The following is a 17,702-nucleotide window of genomic DNA, read 5'->3' on the forward strand; positions in this document are numbered from 1 at the left end:
CTGTGCTCTATTGTCCGAAATTGGTCTGTGTCTACCCATGTTTGCTTTGATAATACTCCTAATACAAATCCTGCTTGTGCAGTTCAGATACATTAAATAGTTGTCTATAATAACCTGTCAAGCATAAGACTGATGTTTTAGTGCTTGGATAAAGTCCTCTGTTTGCCTTCTTAGGTCAAGAATCAATTTAATATCAATTAAGAAAATCCTCTCTAGTATAAACAGTTAACATCAGTGACAGATTTTACCTATGGGCTGCAGTACGGCAGCTCTCCCAGTAAAATCTGCCTCCTCAGCTCAGTGAGCCAGGTGCAGTCCATGACTGTGACTGGCAGTGACATCCTATTGGAAGACCTACCTGCCAGTCACCCTCAGGACAGGCAGACCCATTGGGAGATGTTTCCTTCCTCTGGGACTTACAGATCGAGCTCTGATTAGCCTAGAGATGGCTTCCTGTAGGCAGCCACTACCTGCCTTTTAGCCCTAGCTAGCTTCTATGGACTGCAGCTGATGCAGTCCATAGAAGCCAGGGATTTGCATATGCGCATTACCGCTACCGCTACTGTGCATGTTCCAGTCCCGTCACCTATCAGTTACATTGTACAATTGCTGGGACCTGGCCAGCAGCGACAGCAGGCAGTGGGGACAAGGCGACCCAATAGCACAGTCAGTGGCAGCCCCTCTCCTTCATCCAGGTAGGAGCCGGCGCTGGTTAACATTGTCTCTGTAAAATAAAACATGTAAAGAACACCAACAAAATTTAGAATGCATCTTCATGCAAAATTATTTTCACCAATACTCTTGTTTTTATTACAGGAGCTGACACTAGTGTTGAAGAGAAAAAAAAGTTTAAGGGATAAATTTACTAAAGGTCGATTTCAATTGATTTAATAGCAGAATCTGCTACTGGGTGCAATCGCATGCTGAGGACCACCCAGCACCGAGAAAAATGCCACCCAGCATGCAAAGTACTGCCCAATGATGCGATTCAATTACAATCGAATTGCAGACTAGGCAAGTTAAGGAAGCCTCCCTGCATACACACTGCCAAAATCTTTTGCATCACAGCAGCTGTATGTGACATCACACAGCCACCTCGAAAACAGTCAGGACACACCTGCGTTGTCAGGGCCACTCCCCCAAAATGCCACGTTGATGCCCCCCTGATGGCTGCTAATCTGATGTCAATTATAGTGCGATCGCATCCTTCTGGAAAAGTGAAAGTTCACACAAGCACACGGAGGCTGCTGCACATGCGCAGAAGCTGGAAAATTTTGATTTTCACACTTCAACATCCCATGCTGAATGAAGGCCTAACACAATGTAAACAAAAAAGTGATATTCATTTTTTTTTTGCTAAATGAGCGATTTACCCCCTGAAATATACACCCACACACATTTGTCATAAAAGCGGACAGTAGTGTAAGGTTACAGATTTGAGGTCTCATGTTCATCTTCAAATCAATACATAGGGTGGGATGTAATGCCACCTGAGTTCGGCAGCTGTGGGGTTGACTGTTTTTTAAAGAGGCAATCACAAGAGAAAACCATTCCTTGTAAGTGATTGCCTCTTTAATTAAAATGTCTGAGTTTGGCCGGCATCCCGCACGGCCACCGAACTGGGGCAGCGTTACATCCCGTCCATAATGGCAAAAAGACAGATATCTGTTTATACAAAATACATTGTATTAGCCTTTTTTTTAAATGTTGTATGAATTGCTAAAATGTAACCCATAGATTGATTCCATACAATTGTACAATAATCAGATCATATATATTTTATTAGATGAAGAAATAATGAAATTCAACTTTAGCAAGGGATTTTAAAATTACTTTGCACCCAATTAATACCGCATTCAGATTGCAAATGCCTTATCCCACCCGGTAAAGGAAACGTGTCCTTACCGGGTGGGATCCGGCATTTGCTCCCCTCTGCTGGCTTTCCGACCCGGCAATATACCGGGTCGGTTGTCATAGCAGCGGAGGGTGCAGCAGCAGCAGGGGCAGGGGTGGAGGCGGCACTGGCCGATGAGCTCATTTCCTGCGCCGCCTCTCCCTATGCTGTGAATGGGAATCGTGTCGCATCTACGCGGCTCCCATTCACACTGCACCTGACCCGGTAATCAACCCGGGTATAATCCTTCTTTTATACCGGGTTGAATTACCGGGTCAGGCGACCTGCTATTTCGCCGAAAGTGCTTTCACATCGCACACTGACCCGTGTCGACACGGTAATGAATTTGGAGCTACTGTTCTGAGCAAAACTTTGTAATTTCTCAGCATAGCTATTTCATGTGGCATCTTTATTTGTTTTTTTTAAATAATTAGATTTATGTAGCTAAATGATTTGAAGAATGCACTTTTCATATCCGTGTTTCTAAGTGCATAAATAAATGGATTTAACAATGGTGTGACTATTGTGTATATAAAAGCAAGATATTTATCATACTGACTGCCATTAGGTCCGGCATACACAATAAGGGATGTACCAAAGAACAGACTGGCTACAATGAGATGGGAAGAGCAGGTGGAGAAAGCTTTGTGTTTGCCCTCTGTACTTTTAATTTTTGAGATAGTGACTATGATGTGCACGTAGAACCCTATAATCATGATGAAAGGGAACATTACAGCAAAAATGGCTGCTGAATTTGTAACTGCCCTACCGATAAAGGAACCAGAGCAAGCCAAATTCTGAAGAGGTGTCATATCACAAAAAAAATGGTCAAGCTCATTACGGCCACAAAATGTTAGGCGAGACGTGAATACGGTGGGGATAGAAGCAATGGCAAAGCCGGCAATCCATGGACCTACTGCGAGTTTAGTTTTTAGTTTGCTCATAATTATAAAATAATGAAGTGGACTGTTAATAGCCAAGTCTCGATCAAATGCCATAACTGTCAGGAGATAACATTCCACTACTCCCATTGAATTGCCAAAATACTGTTGTGTAATACAGCCAACAAATGATATCCTGTTTTGTCCTGCAGCGAGAATATGTAAAAAGTTTGGTACAATAACAGAAACAAATATAATTTCTAAAAAAGCAAAACTACTGATATACAAGTACATTGGTGTATGAAGAGAAGCGTTCCACTTAATTAGGAAAATTATAGTCATGTTTCCAAAGACACATGTGGTGTACATAAGTAGGACAAGAACAAACAGTATTAGCCAGAACTGGTGGAGATTTGGAAAAGCCAAAAGGATAAATTCTTTCACCACAGTCATATTACCATCTTCCATTTCAATACACAAAATATATCTGTAACACAACAAAAAAATAAAAAATATTAAAAAGCCATACTAACATAAGCACATCACATAATTTTTTTTTACTGTAAGGCCACCAGCAGAATTACAATCTATAGTCTAATAACTCAAATACAGTATTAGAAATAGTCCTATTTTGAGCAGGGCCAGTGCAAGGTTTCACCTTGCCCTAGGAATAGCTATAGACTACCATTGCTCCTCAGGGATGTAGAGAGCTGGGTCGGGCCCTGGTACTTATTTGGGGGGGTGGCCTAATTGTATAGGTGTGGTCATGCCCTTCCTATCAGAAAAAAAAGTGAAGCAGCACTACACACTGAACCAAGGGGCATCGTGTGCCCCCCACCCAGGAACAAATTTTGGGATGGAGTTTTCAGTTGGATAACTCCACCCCAGCTTCTCTGGCCCCACTGCAACCCAACAAACAGCCATAGTGAGCTGGGCAGAGAGGCTGCTGCTGACTGGTAAGAGGGGTTCTAGGCACCTACTGGTCCCATACAGCAAGCCTGGGCCCAGGTGATTAGCACTGTGGCCATGCCCAATCCTTATACTAATACATACTTCCCAAAGCCTCATACACTTGTCTTTTGAAAAATAAACATAATAGATCTCACCTGCTCCTTACTAGCTGGCAGGGCACTAGTCCAGATGCAATGATGTCAGGCACACAATGTCATTGAGGCTATTTTACTTCCCAGGTTCACATGCAGAATTTCTAGTAGGGGAGGAGACTGTAGAAATGTTATGTTTCAGAACAAAGTGAACCTGCAATACTGGACACAAAGCAGTCCAGTCAGGGGCCCTTCCGCACATGTATGACATGGTTTTAGTTACACTTATCACATTGAGTCATATTTAGAATATAGTTGAATTAAAAATTAGCTTAATAGCATTATTGTATTAAAGAAGGCCACAGTAAGAGACAATGGGCCGGATGTAATGCAGTTCGAGACGGCCGGAGCACCGAGATTCCGGCTGAACTCATACTTTTTTTTTAAAGTCGCAATAATTTACACGGCAAAACCAGGTTGGTTTTGCCTTGTAAATGAATGCCGCTTTAAAAACACGTACAAGTTTGGCCAGAATTTCAGAGCTTGTGCGGACCAATATATAGTATAAACAATAAAAAGTAAAAACAGATATAGAAGCAACCCTTATCTCCTTACATCAGTATGTGATGTGTAATAGAATTAGGATATGAGTTCACTATACAATTCACGTACTTCTTATCCTACACATTCAAAGTATTCTTTCTGTGTGGCTATCTTCTGTCTGATACATAGAGGCCCAAATGCCATAATCCTAATAAGCATTTTTTGTATTCAAAAATAATATTTTTAATAAAAAAGACTATATGCTTTTACAGGTAATGTGTAGCTTAGGGCTCCATTTAACAATGTTACTTATTGCGGACGGCATATTCCATGTGCTGCTGGTATGTAACATTATTTACCTGTCCTGCCAGGTTCAGCAGTGTCCACCACCTCACATGTGTGTTTACTGTAGCTAAGTTTTCAGCATCCTATTGCTGTCAGCAGTGGGTTGATGACAAATGTAAATGCACAATGGCGGTCAGTACAAGTGGGGACGCAGCAAAGCCTAAAAAGGTTCCCTGAAGCTGGCTAGAGGGAAATGGTGGATCTCACAATGGAGGCACTGCTGCCAATGTCATCAGTAAATAGTGCAAGTGGTACAGTCCCAAACAGTGGTAAGCTAAGCTTACCGCTGTGTACTTTATACTAAATGGAGGTCTGAATATATTTAACAAGTGCTAAAGAGGTTACAGCTCATTCCTAATTGGGGCCATTTGTGCATAGCCCAAAGCATCCCAAAAATATTTTGGGCACTGTCCCACTTGCGGACCACAGTAGCCCAATGGGAGTTGGCTGGCCACTCCAAGTCAGCTGCTGCACTGCACTGAATGGATGCTGCGCACACTCAGTGAATGGACAGCCCAGCGGCTGGGCACATTGCCAGTTTGATAAGGGTATGCAAGGGCAGCATTGCCTCATGTTCCAGGAGACCATGCCACTTTTTCACACGTGTACCTGTGATGCTTGCATGGCATCCCAATCCCATCATCGATGTTTGGAGGTATTTTTCACTTTGTGGGGCAATACTGGGCATTCTCGATTAAATGAAAACATTAAAAACACAATAAAATATAGATATAAAATTAAAATATGACTAAGATTGGAACATAGGACTGCACTATTATTAATATTAATAAAAAATGGATAAAACCTACACATACTGTACACAAAAAAAATATGACTTGCTCTTTTTGTAGGTGCTTATCTACTCCAAGGGGGGAATTCAAATGTTTGAAAAGTCAGTTGGGTGTCTGTTTTTTCCTGTCTATTAGATAGGAAAAAACAGTAACCCAGCTGACTTTTCAAACAATTGAATTCCACCCCAAGAGTCTTCTCTCTTTTTGCAGCTCTTTAGCTCCTCATCAGAGGGTCGGTGCTTCACTGAGGGGCAGATGTATTAAGCCTGGAGAAGTGATAAGGCAGTGATAAGTGGAAGGTGAAAAAACACCAGCCAATCATTACAGGTTTGAAAAATGACAGTCAGGAGCTGATTGGCTGGTACGTTATCATCTTCCACTTATCACTTCTTTATCACTGCTTTATCACTTCTCCAGGCTTAATACATCTGCCCCTGAGTTACAGGCTGGGAGTGACTCAAAGGGGAGATTTCATTTGTTTTTGCTGGCAGCTGGCAGTGTCGGGCGCATAACGAAGCAATTCAAGAGTTGCTCCATTTCAGCGCAAACAGATGCTGGTGGCGGCATATCAGCTTTTAGTCCCCTGTGGGTGGCAAGCTAAAATGTGTGAAATGTCCGCTGTTTTTGCACCCAAACATCAGTTTTTATGTTGTGCCCAGGAATATTTTTGTTATGACTCAAGCATAGTTTTCCACATTGATACAATGAAACACCCCCCCTAAAAAAAAACAAAAAAAAACATTCTATATAATGTTTATGCATTACAATGTAGAATAGTTAAAGAGATTTTGTAGGGAATAAGTATACAGGTATAGTACTGACAGTATACATGGTAGGAACATACTGTAATCTGTAGAACTGGTATTGAAAGCTGTCGCATGATTGTGCCAATGTGTATGGTGACACCCAACAGAGAGCAACAAAAGTAGTTTCCTAGCTTGTTACTCCACATATCTATAGTAAGGGGTGTAGTATGGTTTGCCAGCAATCGGGGTCCCAGCGACCAGCATACCGGCGCCGGAATCCCGACTGCCAGCATACCGACAGCTGGGCGTGCGCAAATGAGCCCCTTGCGGGCTCCCTACGCTCGCCACGCTGCGGGCACAGTGTCGCTGTACGCGTGCCACGCTAACTATTCTCCCTCCATGGGGGTCGTGGACCCCCAAGAGGGAGAAAAGATGTCGGTATGTCGGCGGTCAGGATTCCGGCGCCTGTATGGTGGTTGCCGGGAGGCCGGCCGCCGACAACCTGAAGACCACCCTATAGTAAGTCATACAGTGTTAACAAGAAGAGAATGGGGAAAACAATAATAATGTTTAAAATAAAAAAAAGATTTGCAGTAGATTAGAGAATAAACTCTAATCTACTGCAAATCTTTTTTTTATTTTAAACATTATTATTGTTTATTATTGTTCATTATTATTGTTTATTATTATTATTGGCACTACTAATTTACATACAAAATTTATATTTGTGATGTATATAGAGACTCAATAAAGAGTCTCTATATACATCACAAATATAAATTTTGTATGTAAATTAGTAGTGCCAAAAGAACACATGGCAAGTACAGTATGCACTTTGCTTATTACATGATACAGAAAAAAAATCTAATTATGGAATTGTGATAAGCAGCAAGCTTTCTAATTATATCTTTGCAGCATTCCTACTTTGATCCTGTCCCTTTACTCTCATTTTTGTCCTGTCAACATAATAAACTTACTGTAGTAATATAGTCTTTTCTTTTTGACCTTGTACAGGACAAATCATGATCCGGGAAAGATACATTGTTGCTCTGATTTCTGATTCATTTGTTGTCTTTTTTCTCTCCGTCTTAGCATGCAAGACATTTCTACAAATGATTGAAATTCATATCATCTAAAAATAATATCATTTTGCTCATCTTATTATCAAAATAAGCCACAGTGTTTACTTATTTCATATATAAAAATTCAATAAAATGCCCAAATTGCATAAAGAAAATTAATTCAGATGAATGCTTGACAAAGGTCAATGTGGTTCAACCTTATTCTGTTGCTATAAAGCATCTTATATACTCTCTAATTCAAATATCTCCTATTATTTTCAGTAAAAAGCATAGTAGGGAATCCATCCTTTGAGACAACATAGCTTTAGGGATTTACATACAGTATGAAGCTACTGTAACTATACCTTTGGGGATATCCAAATAACTTTTTTACTACAGCAATATAGTAAGAAAGAAAAGTTGACTAAAACAATAAAGTACTTTTGTTCTTATAATACAATCTAAAACTGTAATTAATAATATTTAGTAAAAGATAATATTTGTAATACCATAGTAAAAATAAAGATTTGGGCTAGATGCATCATCGCTTGGAGAGTAATAAAATTCAAATATAGTGGTGGATGCTCAATTAGCTTAGTGATATCATTCAGGTGCTTGAAAGGGAGGGGTATTTCTGAGCAAGAAAAAACACACATTTTGTTTCCCCCAGCACCTTGAATGATAGCAGTAACCAGATTTAAATCCCATACAATATCTTAGAATTCAGAGATCTCGGTTCCATACTGTATATCTGCGCAAATGTATGTGTAAGCCCCCAAGCCGCGTCAAGGCCTCTCTGTATATATATTGGTGGTCCCTAGCACTATATCTAGGTGCAGGGCGTGGCACCCCAAAGAAATCAGCATAAGCCAGACAGCCCAGGGCAGCATACTAGTGAAAAAACTATAATGTTAATAGATTAGTGTTTAAGAAGCCAAAGCTATAGAGAAAGTGACACAAAAAGCAGATGTAATTAAAATAAGAAATAGTGCTAAAGAAATGAGTATGTGATAAGTGTTAATGTAAGGGTATGCCACACTAAAGCCATCCAGCTCCGCCAATTCAGGGGCACCTCATCCCACACCTCCACAACCCCAATCTGGGTCTATGTTTAACCAGCAAGGAGCCACATGATAATGTCTCCCTGCTACAATATATCTAAGCTAAGAGCTACCCACCTTGGAGCAACCCCATAATGCTCCATCTGGCATGTCAGGACCTGCATCTCCTCCTAATGCAAGTTCCTCTCTGCCTCTCACAACAAGCAAATATAGTTGTGGATGCTCAATTAGCTTAGTGATATCATTCAGGTGCTTGAAAGGGAGGGGTATTTCTGAGCAAGAAAAAAAAACACATTTTGTTTCCCCCAGCACCCTAAATGATAGCAGTAACCAGTTTTAAATCCCATACAATATCTTAGAATTCAGAGATCTTGGTTACATATATCTGCGCAAATGTATGTGTGAGACCCAAAGCCGCATCAAGGCCAATCTGTATATATATTGGGGGTCACCAGGGCTATATGTGGGTGTAGGGCATGGCACCCCAAAAAAAAAATAGCATAAGCCAGACAGCCCAGGGCAGCATACCAGTAAAAAAACTATAACGTTAATAGATTAGTGTTTGAGAAGGCGAAGCTATAGAGAAAGTGATACAAAAATCAGATGTAATTAAAATAATAAAATGGAAAGTCATAAACTACCCAACCAACCAGCACCTGTCATTTTTCAAACAGGGCCTGTGAGATGGCAGTTAGGAGGTGATTGGCTGGGGCTTTTCCTCTCTCCATTTTATCATTCTCTAAGCGACGATGCATCTATCCCTCTTTATTCTATAGATTCCGGTAATTTAGCTCTGTGGAAGTTATTGTAACTTTTTATCAATGATTATTAATACTTATCTACTTTTTTAACTACTCTGTAACTGTTATATACATCAAAAGTTGAGTGGTAACAATGGTATACTATTGCATACGGCTGTGTGTGCATTACTAGAAAGGTTACTAGTTATCCATAATAAAAGTGTGGCAACAGCAGCATGTCTGGCTCATGTACTGTAAATAATAACTGTAACCCGCTGAACACCCTCTCTCCCACTGTGGAACATTGCAACCATACTGTATCTGCATTACCCATTATAAAAAGGTGTATTGTTGACAATTGTAATGATGTTGTTATACCTAGTTCTTAATAGAAGTATGGTGGGGAGCTTGGCTGGTTACAGGGTCTCCTTGGGAGGATGCTGTTCATTGCATTTCCAGGAGACAGAAGTCCAATCAGATGGTAGCAAGTTAACACAATGCTTGGTTCATGAGAGTGATTTCTGACCAGGGCCCTATCTATCAGTAGTGGAACTTGCTACGGGCACACAGTACTTTTGCCCGGGACTCTGCATTTCGGAGGGCGCCGCCGCCATCCAGAGGGCGCAGCCGCCGTGGCAAGATCCGCTACTGGTGGCATCCCCCCAGTGCCGGTACTGCTGTGCGGTGCGCGATGAAGTCATTGCGCACCGCACTGCATTGTGGGAGCAGCACTTAGACACTAGGGGTCATGATTGACCTCTAGTGTCTATGCGGTTCTGTGGGAGAGACGTCATGACGTTTCTCCCATAGATCAGAGGAGCGGTGCCAGCGGCCAGAGTTGGAGGGCAGCTGCGGTCAGGAATTAGGAGCGGGGATGGTAAGTATTAATTTTTTTTATTTTTCTTTAAAAGCGGCACAAACGAGGGCAATACTACTAGGGGCACAAATGGGGGCAATACTACTGGGGGCACAAACGGGGGCAATACTACTGGGAGCACATTGACCACACTCCTTTATGAAGCCACGCCCCTATTTTCGCCCGGGGCGCCACAAGGGCTAGAACCGGCCCTGCTGTCTATGTGGATTTATTTATTCTCTCCATTTCTGTGGGTTTCCTCTGAATTTCCAGTTTCCCTCCCAAACTACAAATACATATTGGACCTGATTCATGTTTGTAAGTAACGTTAAAAAGCAAGCAACTGGTCAAAACCATGGTTCACTGCAGCTAGGACAGATGTAACATGTGCAGAGACTGGGCAGGCTCTACCATTAGGTAGCTTTAAGCGGCTGCCTAGGTGGTACCACTGAATTCATCTAATAAAACACAGAAGGTTGTTTCTGTATGTGACCTTCAACTTTTACACTGCGCTACCGCTGCTGTGGGTCTAATCAGGTGCAGTCACCACTATCAGGCTGTATCACATAGTGGCTCGGTGCATCCTCTGTGCCAACACGTGTAACATCAAGTCATGTTTAGGCACATAGGAGGCGAATGTAACTATGACTCCAGAGGGGCGCCCCCACTCCTCTTAGCCCTGATGCACCTCCTCTAGGCCTCTGGATACTGGCTCTCCAGCAGCGCCGTAACTAGACATTTTAGCGCTGTGTGCAAGAAACGGCATCGGTGCCCCCCCTTCATGCAAAACAGGGGCAGTGCGCGCCTTAGGTGCGCGCAAAAAATATAGGGGCATGACTTCATGGGGAAGGGGTGTGGCCACAAAATAATAGATATTCATATTACGGTGCACAGTAGTCTCCATTAAAATTATGATGAACAGTAGCGCCACTACACCAGGTGGAGCCCCTTTTACACATTACGGAGGACAGATTCCCCTTTTTACACATTACGGCATGCAGCATCCCCTTTTTACACATTACGGCAGACAGCGTCCCCCTTTTTTACACATTATGGCAGACAGCATCCCCCTTTTTTACACATTACTGCACAAAGCGTCCCGCTTTTTTACACATTACGGTAGACAGCGTCCCCTTTTTTACACATTACGACAGACAGCATCCCCCTTTTTACACATTACGGCTGACAGCGTCCCCCTTTTCACACATTACGGCAGACAGCGTCCCCTTATTACACATTACGGCAGACAGCGTTCCCTTATTACTGTCACAACTGAGGGCCTGAGCTGACGGAAGGCAGCCTCAGTTGTAGGGGCTGAGATGTACCGGAACCTGGGAGGTTGTATCAGACCCCTGGACATGTAAGTAACATGAAGAGAAACCGCCCGAAGGCGTGACCACGACAACTTGAGTAAAAGTCAATGATATTTATTTATGACAAACTCCATGCATCACAGTAGCAGTAAAAAGTAACATAAAAATCAGCAGAGAAATAATAATACAGTTCCTGGGTACTACAGGGTGGCAGGGGCCACAGAGCTCTGGTGGTATGAGACAGTTCTTATTATCTGCAAGTTGGAAAGTCCTTACCAGGCTCAACTGTAGCAATGAGAAAAGCCCAGGGTCGTACCAGCTGGTGTTCCAGGGAAAGCTGGACTGCTGTAGATAAAATGCTGCTGTGGGTACTGGTTAGAACCAGACAGGTGTTGGCACGGAGTGGATACTGGCTGGAACCAGTTAAATAATAAATAAAGCTTGAGAGCGATGCAATGTAGATGAAATGTAGAATTTGAGAGCGGAGAAATAATAATACCGGTGGAGAGTGGTAAACTGCAGAAAGGACACCGGCCCTTTAAGAGAAGCTGTACACTGCTGGAAGCTAAGCTGGAAGCAGGTGATGTTGAAGCTGGAAACAGGTGAGTCCAGAATGGATCGGAGAGTCAGGCTACACCGCAGATGGAATGCTGGTGCGGGTCTCTATAGCAGAAGTCAGGAGACAGGAGCTGGAACCTGGAAGACATTCACAGAAGAGAGACAAACTGGAACTAGGTTTGACAACCAAAGCACTGACGCCTTCCTTGCTCTGGCACAACCTATTTATACCTGCAGCAAGGAAGGCATTGGCTAGGCAATTATGCAAATTAATAATACTGACAACGGATTGGTAGGAATGATCAGCTGACAGAATCCAAGATGGCTGCGCCCATGCAGACACTTGGAGGGAAGTTTGGATTGTAATCCATGTGGTCTGGAAAACAGTAATGGCGGCGCCGGCCACCGGAGACAGGAGACGCCAGGCTGACAGATGCACATCCGACCACGCGGACACAGCGGAGGCCGCGGCTGACGTAATCGCCACTCTGAATGCAGAAGCTCAGGGACGGCGGCGGAGGCCGCGGGAGACGCCATGCCAGATGTATAAGGCGTTACTGTGACTACGTCCAGAGAGACAGGAGAGGATGCGGGAATGTGCACATCAGGATAACAGATGGGATCCGGTCCTGGAGCGCTGAGCCAGCCTTAGGAGGCATCTGATAGGTAAGAAATGGCGTCCAGATACCCGGATCGTGACAGCACCCCCCCCTTTAGGAGTGCCCCCAGGACACTTCTTTGGCTTTTGAGGAAACTTGGAATGGAATCTCCGGACCAAGGCAGGAGCATGGACATCAGAAGCATTGGTCCATGAACGTTCCTCAGGGCCATAACCCTTCCAGTCAATAAGATACTGAAGTTGACCGTAATGGTGACGTGAGTCCAGGATCTTGGTTACTTCATACTCAACGCCTCATTGAGTTTGGACTTTCGGAGTTGGAGGAAGTGAGGAATGAAACCGATTCAAGATTAGCGGTTTCAACAGGGAAACATGGAATGTCCTGGGTATCTTTAAGAAGGGAGGCAACTGGAGTCTGTAAGCAACAGGATTGAGGACTTGATCAATTTTAAAAGGACCGATGTAGCGAGGTGCAAACTTCATACTGGGAACTCTTAACCTCAAATTCTTTGTGGATAACCATACCCGATCACCACCTTGAGAGCAGGAACTGCTCGACGCTTCTTATCCGCAAACTTCTTGTACCTGAACGATGCCTTGAGCAGAGCTGATCGTACGCTCTTCCAGATATTGGCAAACTGATGCAAGGTGATATCCACTGCGGGAACAGAAGTTGCTGGAAGCGGTTGGAACTCAGGGACTTTAGGGTGGAATCCAAAGTTGGTGAAGAATGGTGTTGAAGAAGATGAAGAATGATACTGGTTGTTATGACAGAACTCGGCCCAGGGAAGTAATAGAACCCAGTCATCTTGAGAGGAGGACACATAGATGCGGAGGAAGGACTCCAAGTCCTGATTCACCCTCTCAGTTTGACCATTGGTCTGAGGATGGTAAGCCGTGGAAAACTTTAGCTTGACTTGGAGGGCTTGACATAAACTTCGCCAGAATTTGGCTGTGAATTGAACTCCTCGATCTGAGATAATTTCTTCTGGAAGACCGTGGAGTCGAAAGATCTCTTGTATGAATACTTGAGCCAACTTGGAAGCTGACGGAAGACCGGTGAGAGGAATGAAGTGTGCCATCTTGGTGAACCGGTCAACTACCACCCAGATGGTATTAAACTTGTTGCACATGGGCAAATCTGTAATAAAATCCATCGACAAATGGGTCCATGGTCGACGGGGAACAGATAGTGGAACCAGTTGCCCCGCAGGCGACTGGCGGGATACTTTATGTTGAGCACACTTTGGGCAAGATGCAATAAACTCCAAAACGTCCTTTTTCAGAGTTGGCCACCAATAAGACCTAGAGATAAACTCCAGGGTTTTTTGGATACCTGTATGTCCGGCAAAGCGGGAAGCATGGGCCCAATGCATGAGCTTCTTCCTTAGTGTCGGCTTCACAAAACTTTTCCCTGATGGGGGCGTAGAGTCCATCCCTACCGTGGAGAATGCCAACGGATTTATAATAGGATGCTTGTCTGAAGACTCTGACTCATTTTCTTGCTCCCATGAGCGGGAAAGGGCATCGGCCTTGCGATTCTGAGAGCCCGGACAGAACTGGAGTTTAAAGTCGAACCTGGAAAAGAAAAGTGCCCATCTGGACTGACGAGGGTTGAGACATTGTGCGCCTTTCAGATATAGAAGGTTCTTGTGGTCTGTAAGGATGGTGATTGAATGAGAAGCTCCCTCCAACAGATATCTCCACTCCTCTAGAGCGAGCTTGATGGCTAGCAACTCCTGGTCGCCAATGGCATAGTTGCGCTCCGCTGGGGAGAACTTCCGTGAGAAGAAACTGCAAGGATGTAAATGGCCATCTTTAGCCCTCTGAGATAACACCGCTCCTTCTCCAACGGAGGAGGCATCCACCTCTAGGATGAAAGGAGAGTCGATGTCAGGCTGTTTCAGGACAGGCGCAGAGATGAACCTCTGTTTTAAAAGATGAAAAGCTTGCATGGCTTCTTCAGACCACTTGGACGGGTTAGCACCCTTCTTGGTGAAAGCAGTAATAGGCGCCACAATGGTGGAAAAGTCTCGTATAAACTTTCGGTAATAATTGGCGAACCCTAAGAACCTCTGGACCCCTTTGAGGGTTAAGGGTACCGGCCAATTCTGGATTGCTTGTAGTTTCTCAGGATCCATCTCTAGTCCGGAACCGGACACAATGTACCCTAGAAACGGAATGGACTTGACTTCAAAGGCGCATTTCTCTAATTTGCAATAGAGATGATTGACACGGAGACGGGACAGAACCTCCTTTACCCAAAAACGATGTTCCACTAAATTGTTGGCAAAAATGAGGATATCGTCTAGATAGACCACAACATGACGGTATAGAATGTCTCTGAAGATCTCATTGATGAAATGCTGGAAGACAGCTGGAGCATTGCTCAATCCGAAGGGCATGACGAGGTACTCATAATGACCGTCACGGGTGTTAAATGCGGTCTTCCACTCGTCACCCTCACGGATCCGGATGAGATTGTATGCACTTCTCAAGTCCAGCTTTGTAAAGATGGTAGCTCCGCTAACTCTGTCAAAGAGCTCAGTAATCAGGGGTAAAGGATAGCGGTTCTTAATGGTAATGTCGTTCAAACCTCTGTAGTCGATGCACGGCCGCAGACCACCATCTTTCTTTTTTACAAAAAAGAAGCCTGCGCCGGCTGGAGAAGAAGAAGGTCGAATGAACCCCTTTGCTAGGTTCTCTTTAATGTATTCCTCCATAGAATGCGTCTCGGGCAGAGACAACGGATAAGTTCGGCCTCGCGGTGGAACCTTCCCTGGAACGAGATCAATCGGGCAGTCCCATTCTCTATGAGGAGGAAGGATATCAGCAGAAGCTTTACTGAACACATCCGTGAAATCTTGATATGGAGGAGGTGGAACATCAGACGACCTGGGGGAGGAAGAACAGACAGGCAACACTTTAAACAAACATGTCTCAGCACAGGAGGGACCCCATGCCAGGATTTGCGTAGTCGTCCAATCAATTGTAGGATTGTGAAGACGGAGCCATGGAAGGCCCAGGACCACAGGATGTGTGGCTCTTGGAATCACTAAAAGTGAAATAAGTTCGGAATGAAGAACTCCCACTCTCAGACGAACTGGTAGAGTCCTTAGAGCAATAACTGTATCAAAAATTTTACTGCCATCCACGGCAGTTAAGGAAAAGGAGGAAGGAAGTCTCTCGGTGGGTAGGGACCACCGTTTAACATAGGCTTCGGTAATAAAGTTCCCAGCTGCTCCGGAATCCAGGAGGGCAATGACGTTCTGATAACGTTGAGCAACTTGAAGCGAGACTGGGAGATTACAATCTTGAGGAGATGGAGAGGAGATCATTACTGCTAGCCGGCCCTCTCCTTGACGAGCTAGGACTTGGAGTCCCGGACGTTTGGGACAGGCATTAATGGTGTGAGACGGAGCTGCACAATAAAGACAGAGAGACTCGGAGAGACGTCTTCGGCGCTCAGCAGGAGTTAAACGGGAACGGCCAATTTGCATGGGTTCATCTTTAGTTGGTGACAGTTGGCGAGGAGGAGGAGCAGAAGATTTTGGAGCAGATGATCTTCCACGCTCAGTTGCTCTCTCTCTGAAACGTAAGTCAACTTTTGTACAAAGTGAGATTAGCTCATCTAACTTGGAGGGTAAGTCTCTGGTAGCTAACTCATCTTTAATACGCTCGGATAAACCATGCCAGAATGCAGCATACAGGGCCTCGTCGTTCCATGCCAGTTCAGATGCCAGGATCTGGAACTGTATAAGATATTGTCCTACAGTATGTGATCCCTGGCGTAAACGGAGAATCTCAGACGAAGCTGAAGTTACCCGGCCTGGCTCGTCGAAGATGCGCCTGAATGTTGACACGAATGCAGTGTAAGAAGATAGCAGGGTGTCGGACCTCTCCCATAACGGTGATGCCCAGTCAAGGGCTGAGCCACTGAGAAGTGAGATGATGTAGGCAATTTTTGTACGGTCACTGGGAAAATTGCCAGGTTGTAGCTCAAACTGAATCTCACACTGGTTGAGAAATCCCCTGAAGAATCTTGGAGATCCGTCAAATTTTGCTGGCGTTGAAAGATGAAGACGTGGAGCAGAAATGGGTAAGGTGGGTGGGGTTATAGCTGGAGTCACTGTGGTTGACGCACCAGACGCGCCTGATCCACGGAGAGTTGTCTGAATCCCATCCAGCCGAGTAGAGAAATCCTGGAGACAGCGGATGATGTGGCCCTGTGCAGCCTCCTGATGTTCTAGTCGGGCTGCCAGTTCTTGCATCAGCCTGGCCGCTTGATCCTGGTCTCCGGCTGGATTCATTAGGTCAGTGCTTACTGTCACAACTGAGGGCCTGAGCTGACGGAAGGCAGCCTCAGTTGTAGGGGCTGAGATGTACCGGAACCTGGGAGGTTGTATCAGACTCCTGGACATGTAAGTAACATGAAGAGAAACCGCCCGAAGGCGTGACCACGACAACTTGAGTAAAAGTCAATGATATTTATTTATGACAAACTCCATGCATCACAGTAGCAGTAAAAAGTAACATAAAAATCAGCAGAGAAATAATAATACAGTTCCTGGGTACTACAGGGTGGCAGGGGCCACAGAGCTCTGGTGGTATGAGACAGTTCTTATTATCTGCAAGTTGGAAAGTCCTTACCAGGCTCAACTGTAGCAATGAGAAAAGCCCAGGGTCGTACCAGCTGGTGTTCCAGGGAAAGCTGGACTGCTGTAGATAAAATGCTGCTGTGGGTACTGGTTAGAACCAGACAGGTGTTGGCACGGAGTGGATACTGGCTGGAACCAGTTAAATAATAAATAAAGCTTGAGAGCGATGCAATGTAGATGAAATGTAGAATTTGAGAGCGGAGAAATAATAATACCGGTGGAGAGTGGTAAACTGCAGAAAGGACACCGGCCCTTTAAGAGAAGCTGTACACTGCTGGAAGCTAAGCTGGAAGCTAAGCTGGAAGCAGGTGATGTTGAAGCTGGAAACAGGTGAGTCCAGAATGGATCGGAGAGTCAGGCTACACCGCAGATGGAATGCTGGTGCGGGTCTCTATAGCAGAAGTCTGGAGACAGGAGCTGGAACCTGGAAGACATTCACAGAAGAGAGACAAACTGGAACTAGGTTTGACAACCAAAGCACTGACGCCTTCCTTGCTCAGGCACAACCTATTTATACCTGCAGCAAGGAAGGCATTGGCTAGGCAATTATGCAAATTAATAATACTGACAACGGATTGGTAGGAATGATCAGC

At 44.4% G+C, this 17,702-nt stretch overlaps 1 protein-coding gene across 1 annotated transcript; it reads right to left on the reverse strand.

Moving 5' to 3' along the window:
- Positions 1-2,211: 2,211 nt before the first annotated feature.
- On the reverse strand, positions 2,212-3,259 carry LOC134980480 (olfactory receptor 10A5-like). Its single transcript, XM_063947324.1, has one exon. The coding sequence runs from the start codon at positions 3,241-3,243 to the stop codon at positions 2,317-2,319; it is 927 nt and encodes a 308-aa protein (XP_063803394.1). The 5' UTR covers positions 3,244-3,259; the 3' UTR covers positions 2,212-2,316.
- Between the last annotated feature and the right edge of the window lie 14,443 nt (positions 3,260-17,702).

Source organism: Pseudophryne corroboree, chromosome 12, assembly GCF_028390025.1.
Source record: "Pseudophryne corroboree isolate aPseCor3 chromosome 12, aPseCor3.hap2, whole genome shotgun sequence".
Lineage (NCBI taxonomy): Eukaryota > Metazoa > Chordata > Amphibia > Anura > Myobatrachidae > Pseudophryne > Pseudophryne corroboree.

Bases quoted from the DNA above. Each gene is read 5' to 3' on its own strand.
- LOC134980480 (XM_063947324.1), bottom strand. From the start codon at position 3,243: ATGGAAGATGGTAATATGACTGTGGTGAAAGAATTTATCCTTTTGGCT.